This window comes from Diachasma alloeum, unplaced genomic scaffold (assembly GCF_001412515.2).
Source record: "Diachasma alloeum isolate Michigan unplaced genomic scaffold, Dall2.0 Dall_scaffold_00271, whole genome shotgun sequence".
NCBI lineage: Eukaryota > Metazoa > Arthropoda > Insecta > Hymenoptera > Braconidae > Diachasma > Diachasma alloeum.
The window spans coordinates 442,898-458,585 of NW_021680410.1; the positions used below are offsets into that span (position 1 = coordinate 442,898).

The following is a 15,688-nucleotide window of genomic DNA, read 5'->3' on the forward strand; positions in this document are numbered from 1 at the left end:
GGGGGGATGAGTGAAGGTGTACGAGGCTTGATTTTTCTCCAGTTTTATCCAGTGCCACGGGAATGTTCCGGTGGGAGGCAGGAAAAATGGCTCAAGGTCACGAGCTATCGATTCACCCCGATGTCACTGAGCGATGGGGGCTTCCGGCTCGTTTGCGTCATCATTGCCCTTGTTTTTTCAATCTTGTTTTTCCGCACTTTGGAGTAACAAAGGCACTCAACAGAGTTGACAAAGTGAGGGGCTGTTTCCAACACGACATTCGTCACTTCGTAATGAGGGAGGGTGGAATGAATGATTGATACTAATTCGGAAATCATTAGGGGGGCTTCGCCCCTCGGCACTCGAATTCTTTTTTTAGGAAAATAATAACAAATCCACGGGAGTTATTGTATTTTATTCGGACTAATGTGCGGCCCGTGTCACCGCTGTAGAAGAATTAGTGTCTGGAATCATAATGCTTTTTTGCCCCCTTTTTCAAGACATTATTGAAGGCCCGAGTTGTAGACCCGAGTTTGTGGCAGAGATGTCAGACAAGATATGAATGTTTTTTTGGGCTCAAATGAAAGAGCGGGTCGAGAAATGGCGTGCTAGGGCCTCTAAAGATGGTTTTGAACCATTTCGGTCCCACCAAATGTTCATTCGTTAATAGTTAAGGAGCCTTGTTTGACTTGACTTTCGCCATTCAAATGAACCATTCGTTAACTATTAACGAATATTTGCTTATATTCAACTCTATCATTCGTTAATAGTTAACGAATCTCGTTTGGAATAAATGAATCATTCTATCAGTGTAGGTGAGTGTGCCTCCTAAATGAAATCGAATTTCAGATGAATGCGGTACAGGGGTTTGAGGGGTGGGAAGGGAACAAATCGTAAAAATCCGAAAGGGTATACGAGAGAAAAATAAAAAATAGTGTATTCCAGGGCGAGTGTCATGGGGTTTTTTGCTCGCGTGGAGTTGGCGTCCGAACCGGAGGCGAGGACTGGCCAAGCACGCGAGTGAAAATACCCCACGTCATTAGCCGCGAACGGTATTTTTTCGTAGTGATTTTCACTTTTACGAGTTTGGGGAAAGACCAATACCAATCCCCGGACGAGGAAAAGTGAAGATCAGTACGTAAAAATTATATCTTAAAATTGTCTGAATGTATTACTCTCCAGCCATGGTTGATGAATCCCTTCACCCCATTTGGTCCAGTGGTGGAGAAAAACTCGACAGATCCGTTCATCGATCGATCACCTGTGGAGATCATCGACAGCGGAAGTGCTGCCCCTGTCCCCTGGGTAGCGAGCGTCGTCTCCGAGGAGGGACTCTTCCCTGCCGCGGAATTCGTCGAGAACGAGGGATTAATGGCAGAGTTGGATGAAAAATGGGAGGAACTCGCGCCTCATTTACTCGACTTCAACTTCACTATCCCAAAGTCCAAAAATGCTTTAAAATATTCTTGTAATCAAGTATGATTTTGTCGTAAATGAACTCACTCAAATCGCATAGAAGAATCGTCATCTTCAAGTATTTATTGTTTCCATAATTTTTTTGTTATGCAGTTCCAATATTTCGATATGTAATATATTCATGATATAATGCGCAACGATACAATGCAACGAATACAACGACAAACATTCTGATGAGATCTAAACCATTGAACATAATTTACTTCTCTCAAGTAAATACGGTCTATGTATTAGGAAATTTTTCTCTCCGTGTAGCAAATTCACTAAAAAATTCTATTGGAATTCTATGCATATACTTTTCATAGAAATTCATCGGCTTAAATTTTTCCTCAAAGTTTTTTGTTTGATTTTTTCTGGAGATAATGTCTCAATAGAAAAAGTGTACAAGAAAATGAAATTCTATTGATTTTTTTTTAATAGTTTCTATTAAAGATTTTCTATAAACAGGACGCGCAAAAAATCTGCCGAATTCTTTAATAGAATCGACGGAAGGCAAACCGAATGTTCAATCGAATTCGATGAGATTTTTAAAAACTCTAATCATCCTATTTTTCAGGTGTGAGTCACGGCGATGACTACAATCTATTCATCACTAGCCCTCGATTACCAGTGGTTACGGATGAACCAACTTTGAATGTACAAAATACTCTACTGGATATTATAGAATCCTTCATGAAGTGGGGGTAGGTGCCGAATGGCTTGATATTTCTTGGATATCCAATTTTCTTAATGTCATTACATTTCAGAACACCCCTGCCTGAAATCCACTGGCCCACGGTAGACCCATCACAAGAGTATTTCAATTATCTCCACATTTCGGGGCCTGGAAAATTGAAAGCTATGTCGAGCTTAAATTTCGCTGAAAGAAAATTCTGGTCGTCGCTGGATTTTGATGAGAATAAACTGCTAAACGTGTGAAACTCAGAATTTTTCTATTTTTTTTATACCGACGATAATATCAGTAGCGAAGTGGTAAAAGGAGGTGCATTTAACAAAAATGAAACTTTTTGCGTGAATCACAATGAAATATTAATTTTCAAATGGTACTAATAGGGGAGAGAAATGAATACTTCGACTTTTTTTAAAATGTTCATGACGTGTTGATTTGTTCATGAAATAAAATAATTTTATTTTTCAATTGAAAGGACAATTCTTCCCCTTTGTGACGAGTTTAGACTGAGCTCAATTGATAAATCTGTTTCTGACTGAGAAATATTTTTAAAAAAGCAAAAAGTGTCCATTTTACCCCACCCTCCCCCAATATTACGAATTTCGAAAAAAATGCAGTTAAGCCCTTTTACCACTTCGCTACTGATATATGCTCGCAGTTAAAAATATTATTAAAAAACAAGAAAAAAATAAACCGAATTTCTATAAAACTATAGTTTTATTGTTTCTCCGTATCTCCAGTGATATCATCCATTGACTTCGAATTAAAAAGGCATTAATTTCGAATTACATCATGATTTCAATCCTCCCAGTGGAAAAAACTTAGCAAATTGATCCAAGCATTCTTATAGAAAAAATCTCAAGAGAAAATTCCAAATAGAAATTCGAAATCTATTGACGTTTTCTTATCGAATATCCAATAGAATCAGCGCAAAAAGCAAATAGAATTATTCAATAGAATTCCAATAGAAATCCTATAGAATTGCAATAAAATTTTCTAGCGAATTCGCAATGTTTTCAATTGAATTTTTTCATGCGTGTACGTAAAACTGAGNGTGGAGTAGCATCAGACACGATGTCAGCATTTCTGAAGGTTTTCTTATTAATTCATTTCACGAATGCGGTGTGTGCCAAAAAATCAGATCTGCTGGTCAACACTCCGTTAGGGAACGTCCAAGGTTTCTATAAAACAAGTAGTTACGGGCGTAGTTACAGGGCGTTCGAGGGAATTCCATACGGAAAATCGCCAGTGGGAGACCTGAGATTTGAGGTAGGAAATTGTATTTTACATCAAGAGAAAAATTTCCTAATGTGTTGACTGTTTAATGAGAGAAATAAATTATTTTCAATGGCTCAAGGATATCCGAGTACTTTGGCTATTTTTTCTCCAATGAAATGCTTTTCTACTTTTGTAGTCGAACATCAGAGCTTCCATCTGGACCTGAGGTTCTGAAAATTTTACAATGATTTTATTATTCAAACTCTGCAGGTCTGAATTTGAATCTAGATATTGAACCGTTAGAAGACATTTTAGATGTCTGAAAAAAAATTATGAAGTTTACTTTTGCAGGAAGAATAACAAAATAATTGAAAAATGGCAATTTTTGAAAATTACGAGCATTTTCTTTGAATAATTTATAAACAATCAATTTTCCACCAGAAAATTCTTTTGTTCGGAATCGTCACAAATTTATTCAAAATCAACCTCTGACATGACCGGTCAGTCAATTACTGTTCTTATCATTTTGTCATTTGAAGCTTTGAGTAATTGTATTAATTAAATTGGAATAATGTTTTGTCCTGTTTAAGTTGCTATAAAGATAAAATTATATATTGTACTTGAAAACAATATTTGTATATATTTATTTTCTCTCGTATACATTTTCGGGTTTTTACGATTTGTTCCCTTCCCACCCCCCAACCCCCTGTACCGCATTCGCCGAAGGACGAGGGAAAACCTCACTTGAGGGCAAAACCTGCCCAGGTACAGTAGTCCCTTTAACGAGACTCCCGCGCGACAGTAAAACTGTGAGATTAGAGTGTTACAAATTTTGGCTACCCAGTCGGGTATCGAACCCGGGTCGCTCACGTGCCAATCCCATACCCTAACCACACAGCCACGGCCGTCGGTAACAATATTTATATATTAAAACCGCGTAATTTCGTAAAGGAAAATCGTTTACATTGATTATTAAAAAGTAAATTAAATTTTACAAGGTAACGCATTTATATTTATAATCTTCATCATATTATTAATTTTTTTTTCAATTGAATAATAATATCATCTAAATAATTGAAATATTACAGTCTCGAGTAAATATGTTTCAAATATTGAATTTTTTTCACGGTGCGCGCTCAGAAAATCATAAAAATTAATTAATCAATTAATTAATTAATTAGATCAATGAACGAAATAAATTGAAAATAAAGAATTTTTTAAATTAATGACAGCCACCTCAGCGTTTTGGTTCGTGGGAAGGGACATTGCAGGCAACCGGACCTCGGAGTGCATGCGTGCAGTACTTGCCCGCATCTTTGAAATTACCCGAACAAGTAATCGGAAGCGAGGATTGTCTGTACCTGAACATCTACACTCCTTCCAAGACACCGAAAAATAAGTCCAAACGACTGCCAGTATTTTTCTGGATCTACGGCGGATCCTTCCAATTCGGAGAGGGCCATGGTCAGGGTTCATCGTACCTCATGAATCGAGACTTGGTCTTCGTGAATTTTAATTATCGTTTGAATATTCTAGGTAATTATTTTTCGTGGCAAATACAGTAGAGGCTTCGTATAAGATACCTCGCGCTCCGAGCGCTCGAGAGCTGCCCCCACTCTCGGCACTTTTATCGCCTCCCGAATGTTTATGTTCCGTGGGCTTCTTATAAGATACCTATGGCCCCAGTCATTTTCAACGGGAAGAGAGTAGTTATAAGGATCAAACGGTGTTAAGGGTCAAACGGGAGGGACGAACGAAGTGATCATGAGGGTCTAATGACCTTAAGGGGGGTCACACCACTTTTTTCAAGTAATGGAAATATACATCGATTTTATTTTCACTTTTCCCATCGATAAATCGTAATTTTTCGTCTGTGATTATTCTCGAGTCCATCAACAATCCCCCAACATCAGTTGCCACTCTATCACGCGGGGTTATGTTTAGAGAGAAAAGGGAATGCGGGCGATACAAATTCAAAACATTAAATACATGAATTGATTAGCTATCGATATTCATTCAGTAAAAATGAAAATTCATTCATTTCATTCGAATTCATCCCGGAAGTCCACTCTCCTACTGTCCTACTGTATAAAGTACCTTATACGAAGCCTCTACTGCAATATCAGTAGCGAAGTGGTCAGACGGTTCAAGTCGATTTTGGCTACTGGCCAGTTTTCAATGAATATCTCGAAATCTAGGGGAGATAGCAAAATTTGTCTCATAACCTTCTTAGTAGCACTCAATTCGCTCTACAAAAAAGGTCATTATGAAAATTTTGCTATCTCCCTTAAATTCGGAAATATTTCCCGAAAACTCAACTAAAGAGTAAATTGACTTAAATTGTTTGAGGACTTCGCTACTGATTTGAAAAATTACGGAGCAGTGTTAATGAGATTGAATCAGGGTTTCTGAGCACTGAGGATGCAGTTGTCCCTGGGAACATGGGTCTGAAGGACCAGAATCTGGCGCTGCGGTGGGTGCACGAGAACATTAAATACTTCGGTGGTGATCCCGATCGAGTTACTATCGGTGGAGTGAGTGCTGGAGGTTCTAGTGCTCATTACCACTATCTGAGTCCCATGAGTCGTGGCCTTTTCCAAGGTAAAAATTTTATCCTGGCATGGATGGATCCGGTCATGAACACGCGGAGAGAAATGTTGGATAAAAATTATCTAGAAAATTGTGGTAAATTTTACTGTACGAAAGGTAATCGTAGAGCGCGATGGAATCTAGTGATAAAATACCTGTTTGTGGAGGATATTTTACCATTCGTTCGGTACAAAAATACATCTATAGATGCAAAAATTACCCTATTGTACAGTACAATTTTCCACACCGGCCGGTTATTTTTATTTGCACCGATTTTTATTTTATTATATACGAACGGAAGTGAAATTTTACCGATCGCGTCCGGAAAGAAATCATTCTCCGTTACAGAAAAATTATATGCGTATGAAAATATTTTTTTTATTTTTATTTTTTCTATTTCATTGGTTTTATCGAAGTAATTCTCGATTTGAAACCCCTCCCCTAGCCTGCCTGCCCTCCAGGGTTGCCAGATTTTGGCGATTTATAGCCAAACCCTGTACAATTTTAAATGGAGTGACGTCACGATCTGGTAACACTGCTCCCATCCTTTCTTTTTCCTCTCATTGTTATCTGCGGTATCATGGCCGTCTTACTCTTAGCTGTGCCCCATTCGAGCTAGGACTGCACGGGAAACCATGTAAAACCCCAGTCGCACAGCCTGCGTATGAAAATAAATGACAGAAAAAAATGGNTGTACGAACGGAAGTGAAATTTTACCGATTGCGTCCGGCAAGAAATCATTCTCCGTTACAGAAAAATTATATGCGTCTAAAAATAAATGACAGATAAAAAGGAATAGTCCAACTTTTTCTATAACTTTTTTCTTCGTGCAGGTGGAATGTCATTCAGTGGTACAGCCCTCGATAATTGGGCGCAGACTGAAGGTAGTCTTGAGAAGGGGAAGAAAGTGGGATCTCTGCTGGAATGTCCAACAGATAGTACCAAGAAGATGGTGAAGTGCTTGAAATCACGACCCGCTAAAAACATAACTCAACTAGTCGGTCGTTTTCAGGTAAAACCGTCGGCCCATCCGTTGGATTATATCCAGTCGTTTGAGAGCTTTCAAGGGGAGCGAGCTACTAGAATGAGATTTCTCATGCCTTGAAGATCGATTATATGTGTCTAAAAGCGAATAATTAGTGCAAAACAAATTAGAATAATTAGTGGAAAAATTAGTGGAACTTGCCCCTGAAATTTCAGGAAATATTGTCATTGAAAAATCAAATATTTCATTGATTTTCTGTTCAATTGATCTGAAAATCAATAAAGTACTAGATTTTTCAGTTCAATTATTCTGTGAAAATTCAGAAAAATCAGGCAAATTCAGGGAAAAATTGAAAATTTAGGTCATTTTTTTTCTGAATATTCATGTTCCACTGAAAATTCAATCAAGTTGTGAAATTTCCATCTCACTCTCACTGAAAACTTATGAATTTCCGTGAATTCTTCTTAAAACTTGAAATTTCATAACCTTTTTGTCCGAGGGGCTACTCACTTCCGAAATCACGACGCCACTCTGGTATGAAATCATTTCGAAATCACTCCGAAATCACGTGAAGTCATTGAAATCACTGAAGTTATTTTCAAAATCATCTCTGAAATCACGTGAAATCCTCTGAAATCAATGAAATCACCGGAATCAGTAGTGGCCTGGCGTAGTACGAACCGTGTAAGTAATTCGTGATTTTGAAATTGACACATCTGCCAACGATAATAATAAAGTGCCGTACTCACTGTCATAGTAAAATGGTAAAATGGACCGCTGGATCAAACGAATTCGTTATTATTTGTCAGTTAATATTGTTAGTTTTGATTTTCATAATTTAACACAACCAGTTTTGCCCCTCTATTATTACCTCTATTATTTATTAACTTTATTTTCCTGAAATCACTAATTTCGAATTAATGAAATCATTCGAAATCATGAAATTACCGTCCATGACCCTCGAAATCACCTCGAAATCACCGAAATCATTTTTTCGAAATCACCCGAAATCGACTTCATTTCGAAATCATGGTGTCACTCAATTATGGAGTGAGTAGCCCCTCGATTTTGTCTCTAAATCCGATTCAATGTCACTCTGACGAGATTTTCTCTCATGACAAATCTCACTCCAATAGCCCCCGACTTTAAAAACTCATAGTAGTCTCTCCTTAATTCTATACTACCCCAGCCATGGTTGTTCAATCCGGACGTTCCATTCGGCCCAGTAGTGGAGAAAAACTCACCGGAGCCATTCATCGATCGATCACCTGTGGAGATCATCGCCAGTGGAGATGCCGCTGATGTTCCCTGGACGTCGAGCGTCGTCTCCGAGGAAGGACTCTTTCCTGTCGCGGAATTTCTCGAGAAGAAGGAGTTAATGGCCGAGTTGGATAAAAAATGGGAGGAAATCGCGCCTCATTTACTCGACTTCAACTTCACTATCCCGCAGTCGAAACATGCTCAAGTGGCGGCAACCATTAGAAAACATTATTTCGGCAGTGATAAAATTGAAATTGCAACGGCTCAGCAACTTATTCACATGCACGGGGATCGATCATTCTCGCCACTTGGTGCCAGGCTAATGGCAAAAGCCAATCGCAGCTCTGTTTGGTTCTACTATTACAGTTACAGGTCGAAAATCAGTTTGACCGATTTATTTCATGTGACTGGAAACTATGGTAAGCCTCGAAACGAGCGAATTTCATCCGGTTTACGCTTCGCTACTGGTTTGATGAGTCAAATTTTTGGTACCGTTTTCATTCCGTTTTTTAGGTGTGAGCCACAGTGATGATGTATTTTTATTTATATCCGACTCAGGCTTAAAAGCTATCACCGATCAACCGACATTAGGCGTGCAAAACATTCTCTTGAACATCATAGAATCTTTCATGCGGAAAGGGTATGTTTGCAATAAGTTAATTCCAATAAATTCGGTCATAATTTTTTGGATTTCAGAGTGCCCTCCGTTGGAATTGACTGGCCCCGAGTGGACCCATCAAACGAGTATCTGGACTATCTCCACATTTCAGGGCCTGAGGGATTGGAAGCGATGTCGAGTTCAAATTTTGCCGAGGAAAAATTCTGGGCTTCTATCGATTTTGATGAAAATAAACTGGAAAATTAGGAACATCCGCTGTAGAAGACGTAATAACATACCTAGGCTATTTGTACGTTTCCCTCAGCATCTTATGAATTATCTACTGTGAATGCGATAAGCAGCAATAAAATTCGGGCATAAAGGGAATTGAAACGAGTATTCTTTGGAGTATCTAGTGCATCGAACATCATCCAACTCCATGTCTACTAAAGGGGAGACTACTAGGAGTTTGAAAAGTTGCGGGCGATCGGAATGAGATTTCTCATACTTTGAAGATCGATAATATACGTCTAAAAACTAATAATCAGTGCAAAAAAATTGATTGTTTATTGTTCGTTTCGCTGTGTAGGAGTTGAATTTCAAACAACTAATTCGTAATTGTCATTGCAGATATTTTTTCAAAAATTTTGAAAGCAAAGAAACCTTTGTAGTTCAAAAATTGGAGGCCCTGAACTATTTTTAACATTTTAAGCGTCTGCGGGGTAAACGAACAATAAACAATTAATTTGGTTGCACTAATTATCCATTTTTAGACATATATAATCGATCTTTAATGTATAAGACATCGCATTTCAATAGCCCGCGACTTTTGAAACTCATAGTAATCTCCGCGCCGGTGGAATTCTATTTTTTAGTATAACTTCCGAAAAAACTCATTAAAAAAATATGAAAAAATTTGCATGCCTCATTCATTTTGGCTAGAAGTATATTCTGCCATTTCTAACCACGATCAAAGCCCCTCATTAGAGAAAATTCACGCGAGTAACGAAGGGTTAAGGATGTTTAGCCATTTTCAGCAAATCTTATTTTTCATGTTCAAGCAAAATTCTATAATTTTTTTAGCTGCTAGCAGAACATATGAAACTAACTTCTTTGAAGTTAAAAAAATTAATCGCCCTAGTCTCGCCAGAAATAAATAAACAAATTTTTCCTCATAAACGGACTCTTATGGGATTTATGTTGAAATTTATAATTCACCTACTATAAGACTCTAAAAATAGAAATAAAAATAGAAGATAATGTGCAAAACTATACTGAATCGAATGGCTAAAAAAAAATTTGGGGTACCCGCGCAAAAAAAGGAAATATTTGAAAGATACGGTCCCATATAAGCGCATGTTAGCGCATGCGTCTGGTGCATTTTGTCCACTCCATTCCTAAATAATGAACGTGGATTGACAGATTGAAATTTTGATCAAGATAAAGGGAATAACTTCATCTCTCAGTTGAAAAAAAAATCATTTTTTTTTTAATACTTGCGATTTTGGATAAACGTCCTTAAATGTGTTGAGTATCCCCATTCGTTCATTCATCGTGCTGTTTAACGAAATATGGATCATCACTGATATTTCTCGTCCTCCAATTCGATTGAACAGCAAAATTGATCCACAAAAATCTGTGAAAATAGTCTGTCAGGGGTTTGAAAGGTGGAATTTTAAATCCTTTACTTTCAGGGATTTTACATTGAGCACACTATTGAACAATATTGTCAGTCAGATAGACATTTCTTTTATTATTGGTAATTTTGGTTCAATATCGGATATTTTCACATGTTTTGTAACCTCCCTTGCCCCCTCATCATTTTATCTCGCTATACATTGAGATCAATTTTCATCAATATATGGTATTCCTCTGTGCTTCCCAGTTATCTGTTCCAATCATTCTTAAAAATTCAGTGTCGTTACAATCACTCTTCTCATTTATAATACTCGAGAGGATTAACTTCACGACTTAATCGCAGAGGATTATTACATGAAATTCCTACAGTTTTCTTTTTCACAATTACGTGCGAATTCGATTGCAGACGGAATCCCCAACTCTCATCGAGGATTATCTCGTCAATCGTTACAGAAGTTTGGATTTCAAATTCACTGGAAATTGAAACGAGTGGACAGTGCTACAATTACATACAGATGGGGAAACAAGATTTTCGACATTATTCTCCTTAGAAAGTTTAACTAAGGACAGGTAGAATCGCTTTATCGAGCACCTACGCAGGATGAACCATGTTTACTCGATATGAAAATGGCCTATTTATGGGTTCCAAAGTGAATAGCTACATCTTTATTAAATAAGAATGATAAATGGTCCTATCACAGTGGGTGATGAGACTCAACGTGTTACAAGATCGAGACACGTACGTTTTTCACGTTACGCTAAGAGAAAAACAAACAAGTTCTCAATCAAATCTTTTCGAAATTCAAACGAATTCGAACCTTTCAAACGGGAATAATCGCTCTGCTTTCTGCAGCAACAGAATGTTCGACTCAAGAGGCTCAGAATGGAAATATTTCTCATAAAGGGAAGATCAAGAAATATTTTATGCCAATGGGAGCATCGAATACCGAAGAATACACATTTTTTGGAACAACTAAATCTATTTTTGCGAGAAATTTTTTCACCTCAGGACAGTCGTCAAACGGTCAGCACTAGATTTTACTTGTTTACACGGAGAGAAATATTCAATAAAAATTACCAGAAAAAAGACGTAAAAATTACGTTTCGAAACGTAATCTGGGAGCGAAGTAAAATTCAATAAAAAGTGTCAATCGTCAAGTAAATGCTACGATCTGTTCCGTAAAAATTACTCATCCGTCCGACGCCTCACGGCTAGCCATGAGTCACCGTGAGGGGGAGATTTTAACACGTTCCGTAATTTTTCCTGAACTTTTCATAAAAATTCTTAAACATCCAAGAATTTTCTGATTACGTGAAATGTTCCGTAATTTTTCTTGAATATTTCTCTCCGTGTACCAATTTTCAACTTGTTTGCCGATTTTGTTGGTTCAAACAAAACTTGCTTGAGAAAATAAGTTTGTTTTCTCTCAGTGTATAACTCTCTTCTCCTCGTTCGCCCTCATTTGTTCAACTCTTCTCCTCTCAGAGAGGCTGGTAAATTCATTGAGCTTCAGTTGTAATTTTTACTCCTATCCCCTTCCATTATTTATAAAAAATAAATGAATTTTACATCTTGAGTATAATTTTGTACAGTTAACCTTGATTAAACTTCACAATTCTGTATTTCTCAATAAACAGATTGATCAGTACCTGAATTATGCAAATACTAATTAATATTTTTGGATGGAAATGCGAATATCCTTCGCGTGAGATTCAAATCAACCGATATTATACAAAATATAATCACCCATAGTCCAATGATATTCACCCTCGATATATCAAAATTTCGGAAACAAAGGTTTTAGTCTTACAAATGACCTACTTTGATTCAAATGGCAAAAATTCCATTGCGACATGGTCGCATACCTTTTTTTTTGTTCCTCTACTTATGTTTATTATACTCCTATATGAATACGTGTAGCATAATCACATCAAAAGCGTATTTCACGTATTTTATTCTCTTTTATTGATTTTTAATCTGGGGCAGGGAGGATTGCATTCAAGTTCTATTTCGTCATAAAATTATTGTATAACGTACGAAACCATGCCATTACTGTTTTGCGTCAGAGAAGGAGAAGCACAGAGATCACGATTGTTACTGAATCAATTATCATCCGTCCATCAATGTCAATGGTTACGACTCTCTATCAAAGTGACATTATTCTCATGATGAAGTCTGATGATGAATACTCTCTAAGAGCGTTGATTAATTCAAATTCATCGTATGGAATGAAGACCCATTTTATAAGCGTCATCTTTTTTAGTTTTGTAAAAAAAACGTATCATAAATATTTCTCATTCAAATTGATGTCGTTCATGTCTTCTTGTTTCTTTCATTAGTCCGGGCGCATAATACAGTAATAATACAGGATACAGTTAATATATGTATATATGCATGTATATACAGAAGATCCGACGATGTATAGAGGAGATGACTCTATTTACTTTTCAATTTGCTTTTTTTTTTTTCAAAAGTAATTGCGTTATTTCACTGAAGTGAGTTTCAATCGTTTCCTCCATACTATCATTGCAATATTTACAGATGTATTTCTTATTCCTTCGTCAGGATTTTCCTCCCTAGATATCGTGTCTTCCAGACGTACTTCCTCCCGAGAAAATCAAGTAAAATTGTGAGATTGGTAATTTTCAAGAACTGAAAATGGAATTGAATCCACAATTTTTATTGTCCGACGTGGACAATCTCTGGAAAACTCTTCAAGGAATTGTAGTCATCCCATCGCATTCGGAAGAGGAATACTAATTATTCTTCGATGTCGTACAACTAGGAATCTTTCGAACAAAAGGGACTATCTTTTCATTTTATCTACTCCCTCATTCCCTTTACAGCAGTAGACATTTGGCCTACAGTTCCTTTGGATAATAAAGAGAGAGAAAATCGTCCATAACCGATCCCCGGCGATCAGTGGCAATGATCCCCAGTTCACGGTTCACCATTCTCACCAGCAGAATACTGAAACCTCGTTTCCGTGATCGCCCCCGTGCCTCCAAGTCGTCACAGCACGGGCTTTGAGCTGAAAGCAAACGACAACGCTCATTACACTGACCTTTCTCTCTGCCGTAATATCATAATTCGATACTGAGTTAATGTTCGTCTGGTTGTAAACAGCGAATCGTTGAAAATAACGACGACGACTAATATGAAGAACTACTCTTCAGCTGAATACATCATCTCTTATTGTGTACCGATTAGGATGCCCCCAGGATGATTTTAGATGTTCATTCCAACATTTCAGAAGCGAAGTGGTAAAACGGTTCAAGTCGACTCATCTCCCAGTTGAGTTTTCGAGGAATATTTCCGAATCTGAGAGAGATAGCGAAATTTTCGTAATTACATTTGTTGTAGCTCTCAGTCTCCTCTACAAAAAAGGTTATAACGAAAATTTTGCCATCTCCCTTAGATTCCGAGATATTCATCGAAAACTGGTCAACAGTCAAAATTGACATGTTTTACCACTTCGCTACTGACTTTATTTTTGTAGATTCTTTACTCTACTTCGCTATTCACTTCAATCATTAGTCGAATTCTCTTTGATTCATTACCAATATTTATAAGGTATTCATGAGAAAATGAAATTCAATGAATTCCATTTCTTCACTTCAACAAATGAATAGATCAGCGCGCGCATAGATCTTGTGAAAACATAAACGTAACAACATAAAACGTAAAAGTCAAAAATGCCGAAGAGCAGCGATTTCTCGTCCGAAAAATATCGTCGACTGATTGAATACTGATGCCCCCTTCTCAGTTAAAGAAGTTATTCCTGTGACATTCGTTCATTTTTATCCCACCATCGAACCAACAACATCAAAAGCCTGAAAATAGAGAAAAAGCATAATCCATGGTCGTCTCCTGCCAAGCCTGCATTTGCGAGCTTTCCTTTCATTCTTTTTACTCCAAATGTCTTTCCACTCTTCTCCTCTTCATTTATTATGAAACCCCGTGTGCACTGGAATATCATCCATTCTGGTTCTAGCGTTCAAAGACTAGTTCTCCAACATAATCGTAATATTAGCAGTTCGGTGTGCAGTGGAGTAAGGTTTACTACTGGTTATAACAGTGCCAGCTGGGATGTCTGCTCGGATATTTATCTAAACCACTGCTTTTGAAGCGGTAGCGCCAATGTGACATCAGACGAGAGACGGCTATAGTGGTGCATGCGAGGGGAAAAGGAGAGAAATTGACATGATGGCTGCCGCTGAATGGGCGTGGCTTGCGTGTTACGTGAGGGAGGAGGGGGGGAGGGGGAGAGAAAGGTGAAAAGGTAGAGAGGGAAGATATTACTCCAAGCCATTGAGGGGGAAATGGACGGAAGGTGAGGCTCCCCTCCCTCTCACCCGGAGCTGACGGGAACTGACGGGAATACTACGGATACTACGAGCGCGTACTATGTGGTACGCTAGGCACTGACGAGACAAGCCAACCGAGGCCAGTTGTTCTCCTCATCGCTCTGCTTGTTTTTGACCATACCACTGGTAATACGTATTACAACAAAGTGCAGGAGGTTCTTCCCCCCCCGCCGATTCATGACTATATTGGGCATGCGATTTGTGCATCTCTTTATGTTAACTGTTTAAACGGTGTTATCGGGTGGGGTGATCAATGAAATGATGCAATGAGCGGTGGAATTCTTTTTTCATCACGCTGTGCGAAAAAGTAACTTTTTAGGCACGCTTCGCGTGGCTAAAACATCCCTTTTCCACACATTGTGATGAAATAGTATATTTCATCACGCTGTGACGAAAAGTGAACTTTTCGGCACGCTCCGCGTGCCTAAAAGTCCAATTTCCGCCACATTGTGATGAAAAATATTGTTCGTAACTCGTGAAAAAATGTTTTTTAACTCGTTACGAAATATACTATTTCGTAACTCGTTACGAAATATACTATTTCGTAACGAGTGCAAAAAAGTGTTTTTTGGCGAGTGGGAGGTTTATATCACGAGCCGAAGGTGAGTGATATAATCCCACGAGCTAAAAAACATTTTTTCACGAGTTACGAACAATATTTTTCATCACAATGTGGCGGAAATTGGACTTTTAGGCACGCGGAGCGTGCCGAAAAGTTCACTTTTCGTCACAGCTTGATGAAAAATTTCTTATGCGTCAGGATAAAATTTTTCAAACGTAAAATAAAATTTGATCATCATATATTAATTTTTACTAAATGTCGGGATAGAAATGAGGAAACGATGACTCATGATACACTTTTATAGAATGGTAGGATAATTTTTATCAAAAATTTCTCTCCGTGTAT

General features: G+C 37.8%; 3 protein-coding genes across 3 annotated transcripts in view; 2 read left to right on the forward strand and 1 right to left on the reverse strand.

Moving 5' to 3' along the window:
* LOC107037809 (venom carboxylesterase-6-like) overlaps positions 1-1,217 on the forward strand; it is a 10,053-nt gene extending 8,836 nt beyond the window's left edge. The window contains exon 8 of the mRNA XM_015256564.1: positions 1,162-1,217. The gene's annotated coding sequence lies outside the window, so the exon portion shown is untranslated. The remainder of the gene's footprint in view (positions 1-1,161) is intronic.
* Positions 1,218-3,195: 1,978 nt separating this feature from the next.
* LOC107037825 (venom carboxylesterase-6) lies at positions 3,196-9,172 on the forward strand. The gene is made up of 7 exons (XM_015256589.2): positions 3,196-3,394; positions 4,576-4,879; positions 5,747-5,944; positions 6,766-6,944; positions 8,107-8,596; positions 8,691-8,817; positions 8,874-9,172. Exons 1-7 carry the CDS (start codon positions 3,200-3,202, stop codon positions 9,040-9,042), a joined length of 1,662 nt encoding a protein of 553 aa, XP_015112075.1. The 5' UTR covers positions 3,196-3,199; the 3' UTR covers positions 9,043-9,172.
* A 2,531-nt stretch (positions 9,173-11,703) lies between these two features.
* The window catches only part of LOC107037832 (bromodomain-containing protein 4A), a 23,156-nt gene continuing 19,171 nt past the window's right edge, over positions 11,704-15,688 (reverse strand). The window contains exon 5 of the mRNA XM_015256599.1: positions 11,704-13,445. Coding sequence (XP_015112085.1) covers positions 13,371-13,445 — 75 coding nt within the window. The 3' untranslated portion in view covers positions 11,704-13,370. The remainder of the gene's footprint in view (positions 13,446-15,688) is intronic.

Coding starts and splice junctions, on each gene's coding strand:
- LOC107037825 (XM_015256589.2), top strand. CDS start 3,200: ATGTCAGCATTTCTGAAGGTTTTCTTATTAATTCATTTCACGAATGCG. Junction 4,880..5,746: donor TTATCGTTTGAATATTCTAG/GTAATTATTTTT, acceptor AGATTGAATCAG/GGTTTCTGAGCACTGAGGAT. Junction 5,945..6,765: donor GAGTCGTGGCCTTTTCCAAG/GTAAAAATTTTA, acceptor TTCTTCGTGCAG/GTGGAATGTCATTCAGTGGT.